We start from the raw sequence: 19,633 nt of genomic DNA on the forward strand, positions 1-19,633 counted from the left end.
GAGCCGTACAAGATCGCGCCCTCCACCACGTCCTCCTCGAGGGCGCATCGTCGATCCAGCTTCGTTATCATCGCGGACTCGAGGCCCGTTTCCCCGGAGGCGAGGAGTCCATCGCCGCCGTTGGCCACTGGCAGGGTCTCGCCCTTTCGAGGACGTGGCTTTAAAGGACCACCGCCGCGATCTAAGTCCAGGGCACAGTCTCCGGAATTTATGAATGCTCGTAGAAGAGGAAACAACGAACGACGAGGTAAGTTTCGCGTGTATTGTTATTTTGGAAGCGTTGTGTGGAGTATCTGAAACATTGTTGTACGTCAATCGCGTTAAAGACAGAACTGGTGTGAATACACGAGTCGAATGTTACGAGAATTTATAAATAAATCTTATTCCTTATTCCTTTCAAATATTCTTCTGCTATGTTATGTTTGATACATCGAAACACGTATATCGAATATTAAAAGGATCTACGATAAAAACATCGTTATTGGTTGCTATTCGTAGTGGGAAGAGCAAATGTTTCTTGTACTTCAACTGGAACTTGTACTTTTCCAGTTTCAGTGTCGCAACAGAACAGCCCAAGAAGAAGCCTGATCCCGCAACCAACGCGTCAGCGTTCGACGTCTCTGAGCAAATCAACGGAGCGCCTTACCTCGCCGAAGCTGGGTCGTCGCGTGGATTCGCGCACTCGCTTCAATACTACGGATTCCAGGAATCGTTTGAACGCCTCTGGGAACAGTAGCAGCGTGGCGAACCTCGCCACCCGTCGACAGGCCTCGAAAACAGTCAGCAAGCTCTCCCCGATCCAAGGAACTCCGACGAAACCGGAGAAAACGCCGCAATTTAAGAAAAGGGATCGTTCGAAGGAATCCACGAGATTGTCGCCGGCGAAGCAGCAGAAATTTGCCGCGTCCCCATCGAGGAATGCTTGGAACGCGAAGAAACAAACGCACGAGAAGGTCTCCGTTCCAGGAAAAACGCAAGGCAAGGAACGAGTGGTATCACCGTCGAAGATTCCGCTGAAAACGAACAGAATCAACTCGAATGTCTTGAATCCAGCCAGATTCATCAATATCCCTAATCCAGCTAATGGGAAAAATAAAAAGGCTACCGATAAAGGGTCCAAGGAAGTTCGTATAAGCAACGGGCAGACGAACGAGTCCACTCAAGGCAGTAAACAGTCTGACCCAGGATCGAAAGGCTCTCAAGCTAACGAGAAGAATTCGAGTACGGAACAGTTAGCTGATCTGCATCTTATCGATCTTTTAAAACAAACTTCTAGCGCTACAGGTACGTCTAGCGTGGTGAACACAACAGCGACGACGGCTGTTCAGCCGCTTCACATCGACGCCAATGCGGTTCTTATGGATAAAGAGATTTCCGAAAGGAAAAGTCAGTCTGAGAAAACGAAGAGCCAGTCTGAAAAGACGAAGAGCCAGCAAGACCTGTCTAATAGCAAATCTTCCAATTCATCGAACGATGAAAACATCGGCAAACAAGTCCAAAATTCTCAAGTTGCTAGTAACGAGGATAATCGTCAGATCTCCAAATCGAACAAATCTAACGGCAACCATGGTCGAACGAAGGGTGGAACAGAGAGTAGAAACGATTCGCCAGTTCCTACCGAAAATGTTAGCGGTCATTCGAAGAGTAACAGTACCAGTCATTCGGTGAAAAGCATAAACAGGGTGATCAGTGCTACGAACAACACTGGTTCGGCGACGCAGCGTTCGAACAAGATTCAGAATGCGGTGAACGATCAGAATACGAAGAATTTCAGGCCGAACGATCAGAAGATCGACGAATCTGTCTCCTTTCAACCCGTGTCAACCAACGTCCAATCAAATTCAACTAAAGCCAACGAGATCGAATCGGTAAACAGTTCCATCAGAAATTCTTCGGGTGCAGAGACTCAAAGGACAGCAGTTTCCGCCGCGAGTGCTTCTGTGAGACAGGAAGACGCGAGGACGATTTCGCGGTCCACTAATAATTCTGGAACGAAGATCGTAACGAATGCAACTACGGTAACCGTGAAAAGTACTTCCGTGAAAGGTACTTCTGACCAATCGACGATAGCCTCGAGGGCGAACAACGTGTCCAACGTGGTTGGTGCGGTGAGCAACGACGCGAGAAATGTAAATAGCGCCGGGATGAAAGCTCGTACCGATAATCACGGAAGTGGTACGTCCGTGAAATCGTCCGCGAGGGTGTCGATCGATTCCATCGAGACCGTTCGATCTACGGACACCGGGGTGAGCGTGGACACCGTCAGAGGAGTATCTTCGCCGAGGGAGAAAACTGGAATGCACGTGGTGAAAAGGCCGCAGGAGATCGAGACGTTAAGTGGGAACGTGGTGTACTTGGAGCAAAACGGCGAGCCAGCGTGAGTAGAATTTATAGCGCTGTTATTTCATCGTTCACCTCGTAAATTATTCCTGTGATCCTATGGAAAAGGATTCTGATTCTGGTCGTTTCGATAGGTTGAACTCTGTCGTTCTTTCTTTCTGGAAACACAGTTTAGTTATCTCGGGAATTAACGATAATAAGTACACTGTGAATGTTCATGCATTTGTGAGAAATCTAAACATGCAAGAAGATATATGTAACATCCTATTCGATCGTTTCTTCTCCGACGTACGTATTTGTAATTTCTTCTGGACATAAACAAATAATCGTAGATGCATATTCATTATAAAAACACGTTCAGATAACTACAATTTTGTTTGACTCGAATACTCGAATTTGTATACGAGTTTCTCCGAAGATTAATCGATCGACTCCACTTTTTGTAGATTTCACCATTTCATCAGATAAACGAGCTGCGCCATAAGATTTCTCAAATTGAAATTAGGTTTTCAACGTTTGTATTAATTATTCGAAGATTGATATGGAACGTTTTCGCACTGTCGACTCGCTTAAAATTAGGTTTGAATCGATTACTCTCAAGGACTTAAAACTACCGCCACTTTCCACTTCGACCAACCGCGAAATTTCGACTCTGAACGTTTACTTGTAATTTTATTCCTTGATCTCACGGAACCGGATTTATATCGAGACTGGCAGATATTAATCTGGAAAGATCCAGCGCGGGCACGACAGCTATTTATGCCGTCGGAAGCGACAATAAATCGCCGCGGATCCGATGTGGGTCCGTATTAAAGGACACGTTGTTAACGGAATATATGCAGAAGGTTGCGAGTGCTAGGGACAAAATGAACGCGACGGATGGGAAAATCGGCTTACACGGTCTGTCTAAAAAGTAATCAAACTTTTCTAAAAATAACAAAGCACAGGCAACCTCAGAGGGAAAGTTACATTGCTGATACATAGCCTGAAATATACACGGAGGAATGTATTAACATCTACGTAATCTATAGATCTACAATCGTATTTAAATGAAGTACGAAGGATCTGTTTTATATTTCCACTAAATGTCTTGTAGCTTCTGTATAAATTTTTAGATTTCTTTCAAATTCTATCGATGTAATCGCCACAGTCGGCTACCATTACAGCGTTAACGAAATTTCAAAATGTGCCGTATATCAGACACGATATATTCGACAAAGTTTTCTGCAAGTATTCGAATACTTTCACGAGTCGCTGTATTTCGCGAGGATCTACGATGTTTCTTTCATTTTTAAGAAGTTTAGTCATTTTTTAGACAGACCGTGTGTATGCTCCAGGTGTTGCAGCAACACGAAAACGAGGCATCATTCTCAATTAAAGGAATCGCGTTTCGTGATGAGCAACGAAAAGAATCGCCAGCGGCTTCCGGCAGCAGAGTTACGAGTTACCCTAAAATGCTGGTTCGTGAAATCGTGCTCGAGCTTAGCGATACGCGCATCGAAATCCATTTTTCTATGAAATTGCCCCGCGAGATCTCTCATTATCAATTTCGAGGCGTCGCCGTGTAGTTAATGAAGCGAAAAGTAGGAAGACTTATCCGCAAATATCTGCGTTTATGAAGTAGCAGCGCTTCATTAAGGCCAGGTAATCGCGAGCAAGATCACGAAACGGTTACATTACTGCGCAGTTATTTATTGTTACGTTTTCCAGCACGTAGTTACCCTTAGAGTCCACCCCTGACTGTGCGTTTCCCTAAGCGAAAATTAATTGTTCTATATAAATGCCGGAGGAATATAGGTTAAGCCTAGTAAACGATTCGAAGAGGTGCGAAGATCGTGTGTTTATTTAATTAATTTACTCTAAACATTGAATAATTATTAATCTTGAAGTATCGATTTAACGTTTAAATTGTTCCCTGTTCTTATTCTAACGACTGCACGATCATAATCGAAGGCTTTGCAGCAATAAAAGAAACAGTACGAATATTTAAATTGTATTTATTGCAAGAAAACGGCAGGTACAAGTTTTATATTCGAAAGCGCGAGGGTTTATAGCCGACTATGAATTCATAGCAGAAAAGTCATAGCAAAATTCATAGTTTCAAAAAGTGACTTGATTTCGGTTGATTTCGACTTGGTGTTTGTTAGTTTATCTCCTTCGATCGATGATAAAGTTTGGAAATCTTTGATCGTGGAAGAAGAAGATAGAAATCTTTAAAATCTTTATACTTTCAGCGTGCGAAATACTTTTCCAAATATGCTGGATAAAACGATGAAAAATATTATCCACTGGAGAGTTAAGAAAGTATGAAAAATATGGTGGCGGAGGTTGGCGGTTAAACGGGCGCGATTGAATTGTTCTACAACTGGTGTTTCCTAGCGAACATCATAGACAAGAGGGTCGTGCGGAAAACTTGGCCCATCGTAAGATCCACGGAGTTCCTTCACCCCGGCTAGTTATAAAGCACCACCCTTTCCAGTGGTCGATGCAACCAAGCTGGGTTTATCGATCCCATGGAGATTTACATCGCCACGGCCTGGCTCAAGGGAATTATAAATCAGAATTTCGAATCGCCTCGTTATACGAGCGTTGCTAATTAACTCGAATCGGTAGCGGTAGGAGGAAAGAACGAGGGAGGGGGAAAAAAAAGAGAACGTCGAAAGCACGAGACTGTTAGACCGTGTCCATCATTCACGCCTCTGAACCATGATTCTTCCATTTTTTTTCCTCGTTCGATAAACTGCTTTTTGCACCGTGTTCGTTTATTAAAATTAATTGAAATTAATACAGAAAAAACGAACAACCATTCCGAATTTGATTCGACCGTTTTCTTCCTTAATTAAGTACATTATGTAAATTTTCGAGCACAGTTGTTCAAACAGTTTATACGAATATGTATATACCTTTTAATATTTTGCTTTAATATTAAATGTATTGCAACAACTGTTTCTTTTTTTTCGTATTATGAAACTTACATTAAGTTGCAGCTAAAGCGTGACAAAACTGTATAACTGGCAATGTCATAACTAAGAAGAACGCAACGTTTTACATTGATTTTACACTATACAGTCTTACGAGTAACACTAAATAAAACGTTACATCGTTGCGTATAGGACCTTCAAACTTCACGAACGCTTTCACGCGAAACATAAAACGTACATATATTCTATCGAAATACCAAAGTATTTTGGTTGACCTCCATTACGCTTCACGCGTATATTCTACATCATTGGAAAATGATAGCCATATCGAAATATCGTCGATCGTTAGCTCCGATTGATTCATCATTTTCCTAATTTTCGCGCGTATTCATAAAGCCCGGAGTAGCTCGTTAGTCAAGCGATTACAACGAGATTACATTCTTTTTAAGCGGCAGGCCACACGCGGAGCGTTCCGTAATCGTTTCGCGAGATTTTCTTACACTGGGCCACGTTCAAAGTGACTCAGAGAACCGCAATAGCGTGACGATGCTGCGTATAGTCGCGAACGTATACTGAAAACGTCTTTACAAACATGATCGTAGCAGGTCAGCAATCGCGATGGATTCTCTCGTAAAACGTTCGAGACCAACGTGGAACGATTCCATTGAATAATTCATCCAGGATCTCGTCCGGGCGTGTAGCTTTATTCATCGAACTAATTCTCGAGAACTGTAAATTGGAATTTTCGAATGAAAGCCTCTGGTGACGCGATCGTTGTACCGTTATATACGTTATGTAGCTAGAAGTTGTAAAGTGTGTACAAGTATTTATTTCTTCTTTGATTGCTGATAAGCCATGGAAATTGTGTACGAAACGAAATTAACTTTTTCTAGTACGTCCGTAGGAAACTGTGACACTTCATATTTATGGAGATACGTATTACAAATGCAAACGTGTTACTCTGAACGTGTAATGGAAAACCCGAGGTGGAATTTAACGCGAAGCATAGTCAGTGCTGTAACGTTAATGGCGAGCTATTAATTTTGATTGCGAAGACAATCTTCCAACTATATTTAATCTTCCCTAATTCCTGTTTCGAACGAGCCACGCTCCACGCGAAAATAATTGCTCCCATCGTAACGACATTTAGCTCGATTAAGCGGCGTTTACATTAGGCAACATTTAATTATTCAACGTCGATCATGTAAATCAATCAGATTCTTTATTCATCCATTATTGTCAAATTGATCCGAGTAACAACCATAGTCGATCATCTATTAATCGTTTTACCATTTAAATCAAACGACATATTCGATTATCAATAGCCGAGGATAAAACGTTCACAAAATAAAGCAATATATCGAATAGCGTATTGCGTTCGACGCTTAAATATATTGCATGTAAAAGTACGCTTGTGAAAGAAAATGCGCATGAACTTTCATGCTTGTACGAGAAGATCATCGTACATGGCGATCTAAATCGATCCGAGTCGATTCGAGCCGATCTTTCTCTCTGCTTATCATTAACGAAATACCAAGAACTCGCTAAGAACTCTGAAAATAATCTTCGCCAAACGCTCGACGTGCACAATCGTCTCGTTCGAACAGGGAACAGCCTCGTTCGGGTTGAGCAAATATTATCACGTCTATTATTAGTCGATGGTCTGCTCGGTGAACGGGATTCCTCTAAAAACACGATTACACGTGCACACCATTTCCGGCCTGTTGAACGTGAATGCAAGCTAGTTGACGCGATCGATTCCATTTCGTTTTGTTGCACCAAATTCCATCGTATTGCGCTTCTTCGCCGTGGCTATCGTTAGCAGTGAAAAAGACGCTCGTAATTTCCATTCGTTTTTCCACGTCGATTTTACGTCGCGTGTCAACCGGTTGCTTGGCTATGGAGTGTCTCGATTCTTCGGGATCACCGAGATTCCACCGGTATATTGGAGAGATTCTTTGTTGTCTTTGACGTCGGGTCTCGAGAGACAAAATGTGCTTTCGACTGAGATGCTCAAACACGCGACATTTCTTCACGGAAAATTCTTCGAACGCTGGACCACGTCCGACAATTTCTCGCGATGCTCCAGCTTCTTTCAAAGAGTACATCTCTTCATCGAGAGAACGGTATTTGTGTTTAGTCGCGTACAATTAGCACTTAGAATGCTAGTGCTTAGAATTTTCAGTATTTAAAATTTATTTTTGCATTTATCTACCATTTATCTTCGTTTAATATCTTCTTTAATGATTTTGAAACATACGAGAAACATTGAAATGCGATTTGGGGGAAGTCGAAGGAAGATCTGACGTAGCAGAATCGCGTAGAAATATTTCATTCACAGAGACACGAGTTTGCAACTTGCTTGATTCGATGCATAAGTCTGTTAATGAAATTTGTATTTGTTTAAACGAGCGACGGTAGATTTATGGTGGCGTATTATACGCGTGGATGCAGTTGGACAGCTGCGTGTTATTAAACGCCTTCGTTCTATGTTTCTTTTAAAATGCAAACTAATGCATCGTGCATATTGCAGTTAATCACTTGAGCGCGATAGTTCACGCGGCACTCAGAAGGGCAGTTCATTTCTACGGAAGGAAAGACGGAGATAAAACGAAAATGTGAACAATGTTTTACGCTTGACATTTCATATATTCAACGAAAAGGATCGATATTCTAGAATCTGCACGGAGATCGTTGTAAATAATGCACGGGGTCTCTCAAATAACGCGTCACTTTTTTCTTCTAACGATATTACTTGCTATTTTCTCCATATAAACGTCCCTTTAAGAGAAAAATTACGACATGATAAAAACAAGGAAACTGTGACTCTCGATGAACGTAAAGTATTCTACGTCAAAGTTTTCTGCTATCCAAGCAATTGCACATGATTCACGTATCTGCAAATTACAGTGACAATAACGCGTGCGCGAGCCTACAGCCATTTCATTTAACCAGCTCCAAGCTATTTCCGCTTCCCAACCACCATTTTCTGACTCTCCTTCTTCTTTCATTCGACACACGCGTTTTATTCGATATTGGAAAATTAAAAATTATATTTTTCAACTTTCATATTACATCGAATAAGTGCAATTTACCTCAGACCAGACTAATTTCACTAAACACCGAACGATAGGCAAATCCAAAAGAAACCAAACAGTTACATTTTACAATTTCTATATAAACCAGACTCTACGCTATAATTTCATTTTCACCAAACATCCAAAAATATACAAAGTGGAAAGAAATCGCAGAAACAAACCTTTTTACCCCAAAAATTCTCCTATAAAAAAAGAAAGTGATCATAAGATGATAAGAGTACATTAACGTTCATTTCTCTGTACTAATTTTTATCATCCCAAAAGTACACAAACTCAACAGAGATCACGACCAAATCTCTTTTCCTTCGCGAGCTCTTCGATACAAAACGAAATTACACAGATCAATCTGAAAAAGAAACCATGCGAATTTCGATAGGTCGTGTGGAAACGTCGTGATTTGACGAACGATCTCGACTGCTCTCGCTATCTAACATTCGGTCACCTATATAATTTTTGATCGTCGTAGCGGATAATTTCTTTATCCACGAGACGTACGTGTATGTTAGCAGAACCAAAAATCGACGCGGACTACGCGGCTACGTGGATTGACCGACGAACGTTAAGCATCGCGTGCGGCCAAGGTCGAGCTCCAATTATACCTGTGTATTTCACTCACAGCTGCCACCCTCTTTGAATCCGTGTTTCTTCGTGCACACGGCTCCTCCATCCGGACGTTCGTCGCTCCAGCGACACGCATAGTTCGCGTCGTGATTTTTGGATCAGCTGGAAATAAGAGGAGACCGAAGGGTTGCGTGACAGGGAGATGAACTAGCCCTTCGTGTTTGGCCTACTTTCGCGCGACATTGACGTCAAACTGTTGGTCATTTATGATACCGTTTACCTGAACTCTATATTTGTTCACGTTCTTAATTGGTTTTTATAAACAGCTATTTTTGAACTGTTGTTAATTACAATAGAATGTTGTGTATGGTATAACGAGTTCGATAAAATTGGATGTTTAAGCGGCAGGTTTAAAGGGACAAAGGTTTTACACTGTTAACGTTGTATTATTGCCGTGACTATGTGTAGCTGTTTTATAGGGATGAATGGCACAATTTGTATCCCTGTAAATTGCCTCTATTTGATTTCCACTTGAATAACGCCTGTGGTATGTAATCTTGTTTGAAACGACCTTTATTGATCAATTAAATTTCGTAGTATTCTCGTGAAATTAGTCTGTTTAGATGAATAGAATCGTTAGGGATGATTTGTTCAACGAGGGCAAGAAAGATCGTTTATTGATCCGAATAATGATCGATTGTTAGTTTTCTATTTACAATTACTTAGACCGTCGTCGACGTAGATTCTTAAACTTTTTACTATTTCGGTATAAAACAGATATTCAAACGGGTTATACGATTTCTATGTTCGAAAAGTTTCTAAATCGTTCTCACTCGATAGATATTTATTCCGAATATTTGTTTCGAAAGGGAATAATTTGGCGATGATAAATTGCCGATAAAAGTGTTATTCGCAATTCGACGTGAAGTTATTATAGCACAAAATATATTTCTAATTATCAGACATCGGCCGAAACTGATATAACTGCAACACACGTACATACATAATCGAGTAATTCTTTTCTATTTCATTCCTCTCACAAGCGGCAATTGCGAATTTAATTCCGAGAAGTCGCGTAATTTGACGAATTCGTCGATCACCTGCAGTTTCTTCCAATTTTTTATTTAAATAGTAAAACGTACTATTTCGTCGCTAATGTTCACGAGTGGTTTCGCATTCGAAGATCCGATTTCGCGTGAAAAATGAATGGAAACGAGCGGTCGGTACGCGAAACCGCACAGTCATCGATTGTTTACTCGAATTTGCAATGCGATTAGGTTTTAGCCCCTGTTTATGTTAATTCGCCTCGTTCCCGCGTTAACTGTCGGCCACGTAACGTAAAATGAGCCACGGTACGTAAGTAAACCCTTAAGAAAAGTAAACCCTACTTTCTGACTTCGTTGGAAGTTTATTCGACTTTCCCATAGACTCGTCTATAGATTAGATTTCGACACAAAAGGTAAACTGTCGTCGGTCGACCAGAATTTTGTTAGGATGCCTTGAAAATAGAACAAAAATAAATTGTTATACATTGTCTGATTATATTTTTCCGTGGATAGAAATTTAACTATGTAACACGAAAGAGCGTTTTTTCAACTGTAAGCGAATGGAACATCAAAGACACGAACGTATTTCACAAACCTTAGAGAAATACTTATTTCTAAATTTCTATTCCTTTCCTTTTTTTAAGATCCAATTTCATTTACCAAGAGAAAGTCAAAGAAAGTCGCGGCCAATCTCTTTCTATTTCTGCTCTACGTTAATTAAGGAGGAACATCGAGTTGCATAACTGAAATACGTTATCTCGTTTCACCTGGTTCCTAACAGTTGCGCAAAGTTCACAAAGGAAAAGAGCAATTAAAGTGATACATCGCGGTCGTTTCGTTTTCTAATATATCACGAGGGTATCCCCTGTTTCCTTTCTATTCAATTTTGATGCTGTTTGTAACTCCTAGTCCGATTAACTGCGCTCGTGCTAGCGTAATCCGACTGGTTCGGTTAAGCAAACAATTAACGCGGAGAAAGCGCGCCTCTCGTCTTTGCGAAATTTTTAGAAACAGCTCGCACGTTGAATTACGCTTCTAACCTCATTGTGAATGCTACTTTCAACGAAACTTTTCATTTTTGATACCTGTATTCCAACGATTTTTCTAATTTAATTGTTGAAAGTTATCGAGGCTCAAAATCCTCCTTAACGTAGACGTAAATTTCTTTATCTTAAAAATCAAACAAATGCGATTGAATTCTTGCGCTTCTGCGCGAAATCCAGAGCTACCAGAATGCACAGCATGCATAATACGCAAAAAGATACAAAACCTGTGAATTAGCGTACTCCTCGTGACATTTACTGACATAAATCCTCGAGACATAAATTTCTATAGAAGCTTGCAGTCTACGAATGATATTGCGTTGGTATTAAAAAACAAAATTTCATTCCTAACTTTTACAGAAAATAATCTAAAAGATTCTGAATTTATTCGGTCGCAAGAGAGTCGGTGAATCTGTTAAAAATTCTAGGACAGAGTACACGTAGGATTAACGGCCTAGTTTCCAGGACGAAACGATGGCGAATCGTTGGTTTTGTCGGGCGCCACCGACAATTCTCTGCTCGCGACCAAGTGAAAGTAATAACAAGGTAATCATGTCGCTGAAAGTTGCTCGGAGGGTTAATGACGTCCTGGTTCGCGTACTGTATAAACTTTTAACAGCACGATTTTGGCGGTTCCGTGTCGTAATCGCTACGTGAATCGCTGCGCGGCCACGGTACGAACTTTCTGGCCGGGGCTGTGCCAACTTTTAATGGTTTTGGTTAACGCGTTGCACATCGATGGTCCGACAACCGTGTTGCACGCGTTCCATCCGCGTTGTCAGCAAATTTTCAGACAGATGTAGCTAAAACGTCAGTGAACAGCTTTTATCGTACTGACTCTAGTTGTGATACGCGTAATTAGCTTTCCGGGGCTGCACGTGAAAGCGAGTAAATCTTCTAACAATAAGAACGATAACGATCGAATCTTTTTATGTAAAAATGTTAACGACAGAAATTGATGTGATGTTTCTTCTCAGAGTGAGAAATATATTCTCGTACGTATAAAATATCGTAGCTTGAACATACGAAAATCAGTGACTATAACAGATGGATTATGGCGAAGCTTAGTAATTTATTATGTAACGTGGCACAAAAATTTCTTACTTTGCCAATTTATTTTTGTTATTTTATCTTATCTGCTTTAATCTTACCTGTCTATCATTGTATTATTCCGACTTATCAGTACATTTTTGCAACAGCGTCAAATTACACGTTTACTTTCTAGATCACAAACTACGAGCAAATGTTTCAACGAATCGTAACGTCTCTCTTCTCATCAATCGGTAGCTTTTACAAAAACGTATTTTAGTTCTTCGATACGAGAACATTTACCATCGCTCTTTATCGGTTCTCACATCTGAACCTTATAATCTCGCGATAACGTAGAACGTCAACACAACAGAGATACATCAAGCAAATTATTTTTCCGCGGTGCAACTTTTATTCAGACTAATCTCACAGATAATTTACATTTACTCCGCTTGTCGAGAGGTTTTATTTCGATTTGTTCGTCGCACCTAAATCGTCTTCTTCGTCTGTTGTGCAACTTCGTATTATGTTGTACAACGTTCAGCGTCTCCTACGAGGTTTTCGAAAAGGATTAGGAAAATCGAATGCACTCGTATTTCTATGGCGCCACGTGACCGAGTTTAGTACATCAGAACGCGCAGAATACAACGTTACATCAGATTTCGCATAATTCTCAGCACCGCATAATGATATGTTTTCTTACGTCACGGTTCCACAATTCGCCGTTTCGAAACATGGCTGTTATCGTTTGTGTTTTACGATCACGTAGGATTTTATTTTGGGATCGGCGATCGATCGTACAAAATTTCACGCTAAGAAAATGTTCTTTACATAAAAATTGTATTTCGCAAGTGTGATGTGCAGCCTCGACATAGTGTCGAACTAAGTGACGACACGTTTGACAGCATTTTGCAGACGTTTCGTCCGTCTCTCATTTTCCTAATTTAACCAGCTCGTTCTTCGATATCAAATTGAGAATACCCATTCGTGAAATTGCTATAAGAGACGAATTCAGAGGAGAACAGCGACGTAGAAACTTTTTTAACGATACGAGAAATTCTGTTTTACTTCTTGGATTCTTTTCTGCCGGTGTTAAAAAGTCTTCGAATTGATCTTAACCGAACTTTTTAAAGGAGAAAGTTCGCGTCCGATCCCTCAGGGTCTGCCGAGTAAAACTAAAGTTCGCACGCACATTTCGCAAGGGTAACTGGCGAGTGAAAATGGATGCAATTAAAAACTTGGCGCGATTGAAACTTTCGTCACGGATCTACCACGTCTTGCGTTACCACGTGTTCATCGGTAATCGTAACACCGACATTTCGTAATTACGATCCTCCTTAATAGATCCATCTTCGTTTATGCGAAAGAAACAAAGTACAAGACAGTCGTTAAAAGAGCGGGGTTGATCGACGAAGAGGAAACAGATGGTCAAATGAAACAGCCAACTACAAAGTAATAACTTCCTGAAGAAATGAATCATCTACATGAGGATCGATGATCGTCGAATTCTTTTGCACAAAATGCGACATAAACAAGAAAAGGAGCTGAATCGTCAAATGTACGAAATCGGATGAAAAAGTCAAACTCACATATCCATCAGAAAATAATACATTTCCAAAGAAAACGATGAAACGAACCTAAACGATCGACGTTCCTCGAAGCCAAAGAAACCTAAACAACGAAACAAACCGTAAAGGAGAAAGGGAAAGAGAGCCACAAATAATCGAGTCACGAGAGCGCCATGCGAATAAGAAGAAAAGAGGAAATCCCCGTGGAAAGGAGGGAGGAGGAAGGTGGTCGCGTGGGCGCCTTGAAAAAAAAAAAAACGGCGATGTTAAGGTAAAGAACTTCGGCGTGGCCGGTATCGATTTCGCGGTCAACCGAAGCAAGTCGCCCTGTGGCTGGTCTCCTGTACGTGTAAGTAATGCGGTGTCGGTGGCGAAGGAGAAAATCTTTGCGTGACCGGCTCGCTGGCCAGCAACGGCTCGGCGACCCTCTTTGCCTCGCCACCCTTCGTCCTCCGAGGTCCGTCCAACCCCCGAAGACTGCGGCACCTGCAATCTTCGTGCGACACACGAGCCGAACCGCGATGCTCGTTCGCCGGCTTGAACCTCGTACAGAACTCGCTGTAGAATTTCTTCACGCGTACTCGTGTTCCTTTCGTATCGATCCACGAACCTCGAGATCATCCTCCGTTGTTATCTTCGTTCCCGTCTCGCCGTGAATTCGCCGCGTTTCCGCTCGGTTATCGATCACCGCATCGCCCTGTTGTACTTTAGACGGTCCAACGAAGAACGAGTAGAACTACGAACAGAGCAGGTAAGATATTTCTCTTTCGCGTACGTTCAACCTTTTGGTGATTGGCGAAGGGATTCGCAGATACTCGAAACAGACAGGGTACAAGTGGTAAGACGCGAGAATTTGACACACGTTGTTCCATCGGTGATCGATGGGACTCCTCGCGCAATATCCTGTTGCGTAGATTTATTGGAAGTGTGAATTCGTGGACGAATGGCTTGGAAATCGATCGACGTTTGTATCGCTTTGTAGTGGAAATGGAGGAGGTTCGATTTCGAGGTTGATGCAGAGAGAGAGAGAGAGAGATGATTAATCGCGGAAGGTTCTGTGGAAAGACGTAGGCGAAATGGTAGTCAACGGATAGATAATTCATTAAATCGTACACACAGGATGTTTCTAATATTCTTTATGATGCCATTGACAGTCGTTGTTCTTTGATTCTTTTGTTTTCGGTCGATCGAATACAGTTTAGTTTTTGAGTGGTTGCAGAAATGTTATTGATAATTTCAGTTACTTTTGTGGCTCTTCGATTTTAAAAGTAGATTTCTCGAGAATAGATTTGCACGGAGGAAGAATCTTTACGTTAAAACGAATCGAATTTACGGAACGCTTCAATGTATGCGTGTCTCGTGCGCGGCGAACGTGTCTGACTAGCGCGGTATACATTCACTGGGAAACACTCGATGTCATCAGCACAGTGGAACACGCTCGCTCCAAATGTTGCCATTATAGGCTACAAATATAAATAATCAGACTGCGGACATTTCTGCATTTACAGGAAATCGAAGGGTGTACAAATATATGAAATATTCAAAGTAAATATTCGCTATAATATTTAGCGAGCAAATCTTTATTTAGGTTTGTCTACCGATATGAAATTGCATGAACATCCACGGATTGAACGGTATTATTAATAAATTCCTACGTCGTATAAAAAGAAGAAATGCAATTTTTCAGAGTGCTAGTAGAACATTGCATTCGCGTTAAATATTAACTGCCCTGGTATTAACTTAACGCTTACCAGATACTCAACCTTCCAATTCTAAAACCTACACGAGAAGAAGAAGCACAGTTTTTAAATATCATTTCAAACCATTTTAAATATCAACTAGCCTAATATCGACAAATCAATCAACTTCGGAAATCTTTCTCATCCCCAAACGCATAAAAAAAGAAGAACCAATATTTTCCACGGTGTTGATCTTATATTAGGTTGTCAGAAAAGTGTCTTTCTTTTACAGACCCGTCTTTTACAACGATGCATCTTTACGCAAACATGAAACCTAATCTGTCGAACGTTGTGATCTTTATTTTGATAGAACAAAATGGGATCACACGTAATTCGATAGAATAATATAAAACGGAAAATGTGCATCGATCGTTTCCTTATAAAACGAAAGAAACTTTTCGGACGACCTGATATAATACACCACGTTGCTCGCAATGTCGACAAATCGCACAAAGTGCAGCCAAAGTCAAAGGAAACGAAAGCCTACTAATTCGAAAATCAAACAGCATTCGATCCCTCGTTCACCAATTCCATCCTGCGGAATCAACTTCACCTCGACCTACATTCAGCCTCTCGCGAGTATCCTTGAGGAATACGACGGCTGCCAGGTGGAAAGTAGCGCCGGTCTCGTTCGTTTGATCGCGTCACGATCCATCGACGCCTGTCATTCTCTTCTTAATCGACGCCGAAGGCCCCTTTATCGCGCTGAATCGATCGAACAGCCGTTTTTAATAATGCTAACAGCACGGGGCGCGGCTGCCTTTCGATTACAGGGTACTGGCAGCGGCGAACGGCGTTGGCGAACGTGCCCCTGACAGGCTTCTTACGCGCTGGAAGAGGTCCCTGAGTCGTTGCTGCGAGTGTTGTCCAAGAATGAGGTGCTTGGCGTGTCGTACGGACCCCAAGGGCCTTACCTGGCCCGGAAACCACGCCAGGAGCACTACGTTGGTGAACAGGAACGAGCAACCCCTGGCAAGGGACAATGTGCCTGCTGGCTGCTGGCCTAAATTCAAGAACAGATGCAGGTACGAGAGTTATGGTCTGTTTTTTATCGTTTTGGATATTCTTCAGGGAGATTCTTTACATCAAATTGAATTGTAGAATGTATTAGAAGCAGAACTATCAGAGCGATCAAGACGATTGTTGAATTATTAAATTCAATTTGATTATCGGATTGTCAAATTGTGATATTTGTCTTGCTTGTATTAGATGCAAACGACTGAAGGAAATGAAATGTTGCTCAAAAAGATCGAGGGTGGCGCCGGCCGAGGCTACAGTCTGCTGTCCTCCGGAAAGAAGATTCGGCGCTATTTGCCGTCGTTTGTTCGGCAACTGCAAATGCAAGCGGAACGCTGATGCAGAACACGCAAGAAACATACGTGCCAAGCACAGTCTTACCAGCGTAGCACCGCCCCCGTTGTCGGAGGTAACGCACGAATGAAAAATAAAACAGCAGGGAGTAACCGGAAGATTTAAATTTAAAATTCAGAATTTTAATAAAAGATATTGGACTCCTAAGTATGAAATTTACAATTTTAATAAGAGATATTAAATTCTAAACTTGTACATTTTAATACGAGATATTAAATCCTTAAATTTTAAATTCTAATCGAAATTGAAATATCGATGTCGTCTGACAATTTTCTTTTCTTTTTATCCAACGGTAGGAACCAAAAGCTAAAATACCGGATGTCCTGGTAGAGCACAATTCCCTGATGCGTGGCGCTATTCCTTGTCTGCCAGTTCCTCTTGCTTGGTTTTGTCTCGTGTGGAACGTTCTACTGCCTGGCTCTGGTAAATAATATCTTACCGATTAAAAGAAAAAAAAAGAAAAAAGAAGAACAATAAAATTTCTAAATAAAACAATAAAATGGAAAAACGTTGTATTTCAGGCACGGTATGGAGTGGGATTTTCAATTTGTGCGCCGGGCAACCGAGATTCTCAGCTGTGGCTGGAGTGAAGTCGAGACTAGGCGCGTTCGTTGTGAACCTGATGGTCGGGGTGGGTCAATTATTCACCGTTTTATTCTGCCTAGTTGGGTGGGGCTGGAGCATTTGGTGGGGCGTCACTTTGGTCCGTTTAGCGAGTAAGTAATATTAACCATCGATCCAAAATCAACTGAATCGTTCCGTGGTAGATAAACCAAGGAATTTCGTGTTCTCTTAATGAGTCATAATTCAGTCGTGGAAAAAATATGATGTCCACGTTAAAAATGGATTTAACCTGGTTCTTTCCAAGAAGGAGCAACCACTTTCCGAGATAAGAGAAAATTAAACTTCTGTAATTTAAACATGTGACTCGGTTAAAGAACTCTATTTTCTCTCGTCGCTTCTCTTCCTCGTAACATTACCTATAATTGAACTTTAGAATAGAATAACTAGATTTGACAAGGTGCAGTTATATTTATTCTAGATAAATAAATGTTTTTGTTTTTGAAGGGAAGTACAAGAGGTTCAAGGCTTCCGAAGCAGCCAACAACGATCCGGAAGCGAGGGGTGGAGAACCAGCGGCTCTGCCCCCCGGTGTACCGAGTCATGTGTTGAGGGGGATGGAACGGGCGCGATAACCGAAGTCCTCGCCACAGATTCCGCGGCAACGTTTTTATATTTCGTCTTAGCGATTCTTCACTACGTGCCTTCCCGAAAGCTGCGAACAGAAAACGAAACTTTTTTTCGCTTGGTGGACTCGTACGCTAAGGATCCGTTTAAAACAAACGAGAAGAAAAAATAGAAAAGCGAAGAATTTTTTCCACGGTCCATAGATTATTGTACTTTTACGAAATCGTAAGAAATACATCGGACGACGCATGTAGCTTTGTTTCGCGGTAAATGAAATTCGAGGCAATTTTCTCGTCGAAAAATTAATTCGCGAAAGGAGAATAACATTGGTACAGAGACATAAAAATGGAAAAGAAAACACAGAGAAGAAATAAAAGACGACGTTACGTGGTTGTTCGCGATCGAGGAACGAAACGAAGTTCTCGGAAATTAATCGCTTTCAGTGAAAGCATACCTATTCGTGGCGTTCTTTCAAAATGTACTCGTTGCGTCGAACGGAAATTGCTTTTTATTTTCGCTCGTCCTTTCTTCCGTGCTCACAGCGGCGATACAGCGGTTTTAGTCTTTTCTTTTTTTCTTTTTCTCCATTTATTGTATTTTTATTCCGAAATGAGAACGTCGAACAAACGTTTCGCGGTAGAAATCAAAGAAGAAAAACAAAGCACGTGACCTTACTCTCTCTCTCTCTTTCTTTCTCTCTCTCTTTCTCTCCCTCTCTCTCAGCCTCGTTCAAAGGTATTTTTCTTTCCTACGTCGATGGAATAAATACGTTTTGAAAAAACGCACTTTATATTTTTACAAGCGCAACACATATTATATGTATACATACATTCATATATTCAACTATCCGACTTATTCAACTTACAACTAAAAATCCTTGTAAATATGAAAATATATTACTTACATCGGTTTTTAATCTAATCGCTGCTTCTGGAATTGTTCCCTCCTTTATATCCCTTAATCGCAGTGTAGAGAAGATTCTATGGTATTTTGTTTCTTTTTTTTTTATCATTTTTATCTATAGAAAATAGCATATGGTTTAGTACAATATCCGATTATTGTCGCAGTGAATTTTTCGTTCGAAGACTATACAAGCTTCTATCGATCATCTGGAAAGTTTATTTAAGAGTCACATTTAGCAAAAGCATCGAAGGAGTATGACGAGTCCTACGTAGCATAGTGACGATTTAAAACAGATTTCCTGTGTGTTGCGTTTCGTCTGAATAATCCGTTGCAGTGTCGTGTGTTGTGGTCTAGTCCTGTGTAGTATAACTTTTCAGACGTGTAATCGATATTGAAAACGCTCTAAACACTTGGTTCGATTATTTCAATTCCATGGTGTCCAATCGTTTCGAACTTCAACTTGAAAATTTTAGAAACGTTACGTTTCGGAACAGCAACTCTACATAAAGAAATTCAAAAAGTACGAATTTTAACTTCCAATATTCTCGACTGTCAACTTTCGAATTGCAAATCGTTTGTTTGGAAAATTTCGTTGCAGATTATCCGAAGGATGGAGATGTTTTATACTTTTTCTTCAAGGATCGTTCCATTAACATAAACTCAATAGGATATTTCCATACGAAACGACGCGCGCAAAGTGGATCTTCTGGTCGTAACACCACAGAATCGGACTGGTTCTTTCGAATATTAAACAATTTCCAATGGATAACCGTGCGTAATCACTGCATGCGACAATGTAAAACGTGGAAACGAGAACATCGGTGAA

At 41.0% G+C, this 19,633-nt stretch overlaps 1 protein-coding gene across 1 annotated transcript in view; it reads left to right on the forward strand.

Moving 5' to 3' along the window:
• Positions 1 to 17,991, forward strand: part of LOC100742982 (protein stum) — a 23,243-nt gene extending 5,252 nt beyond the window's left edge. The window contains exons 4-10 of the mRNA XM_024367979.2: positions 6 to 247; positions 550 to 2,377; positions 16,119 to 16,370; positions 16,555 to 16,771; positions 17,013 to 17,139; positions 17,238 to 17,432; positions 17,785 to 17,991. Coding sequence (XP_024223747.1) covers positions 6 to 247; positions 550 to 2,377; positions 16,119 to 16,370; positions 16,555 to 16,771; positions 17,013 to 17,139; positions 17,238 to 17,432; positions 17,785 to 17,912 — 2,989 coding nt within the window. The 3' untranslated portion in view covers positions 17,913 to 17,991. The remainder of the gene's footprint in view (positions 1 to 5; positions 248 to 549; positions 2,378 to 16,118; positions 16,371 to 16,554; positions 16,772 to 17,012; positions 17,140 to 17,237; positions 17,433 to 17,784) is intronic.
• Positions 17,992 to 19,633: the final 1,642 nt, after the last annotated feature.

Source organism: Bombus impatiens, unplaced genomic scaffold (assembly GCF_000188095.3).
Source record: "Bombus impatiens unplaced genomic scaffold, BIMP_2.2 scf_0377, whole genome shotgun sequence".
NCBI lineage: Eukaryota > Metazoa > Arthropoda > Insecta > Hymenoptera > Apidae > Bombus > Bombus impatiens.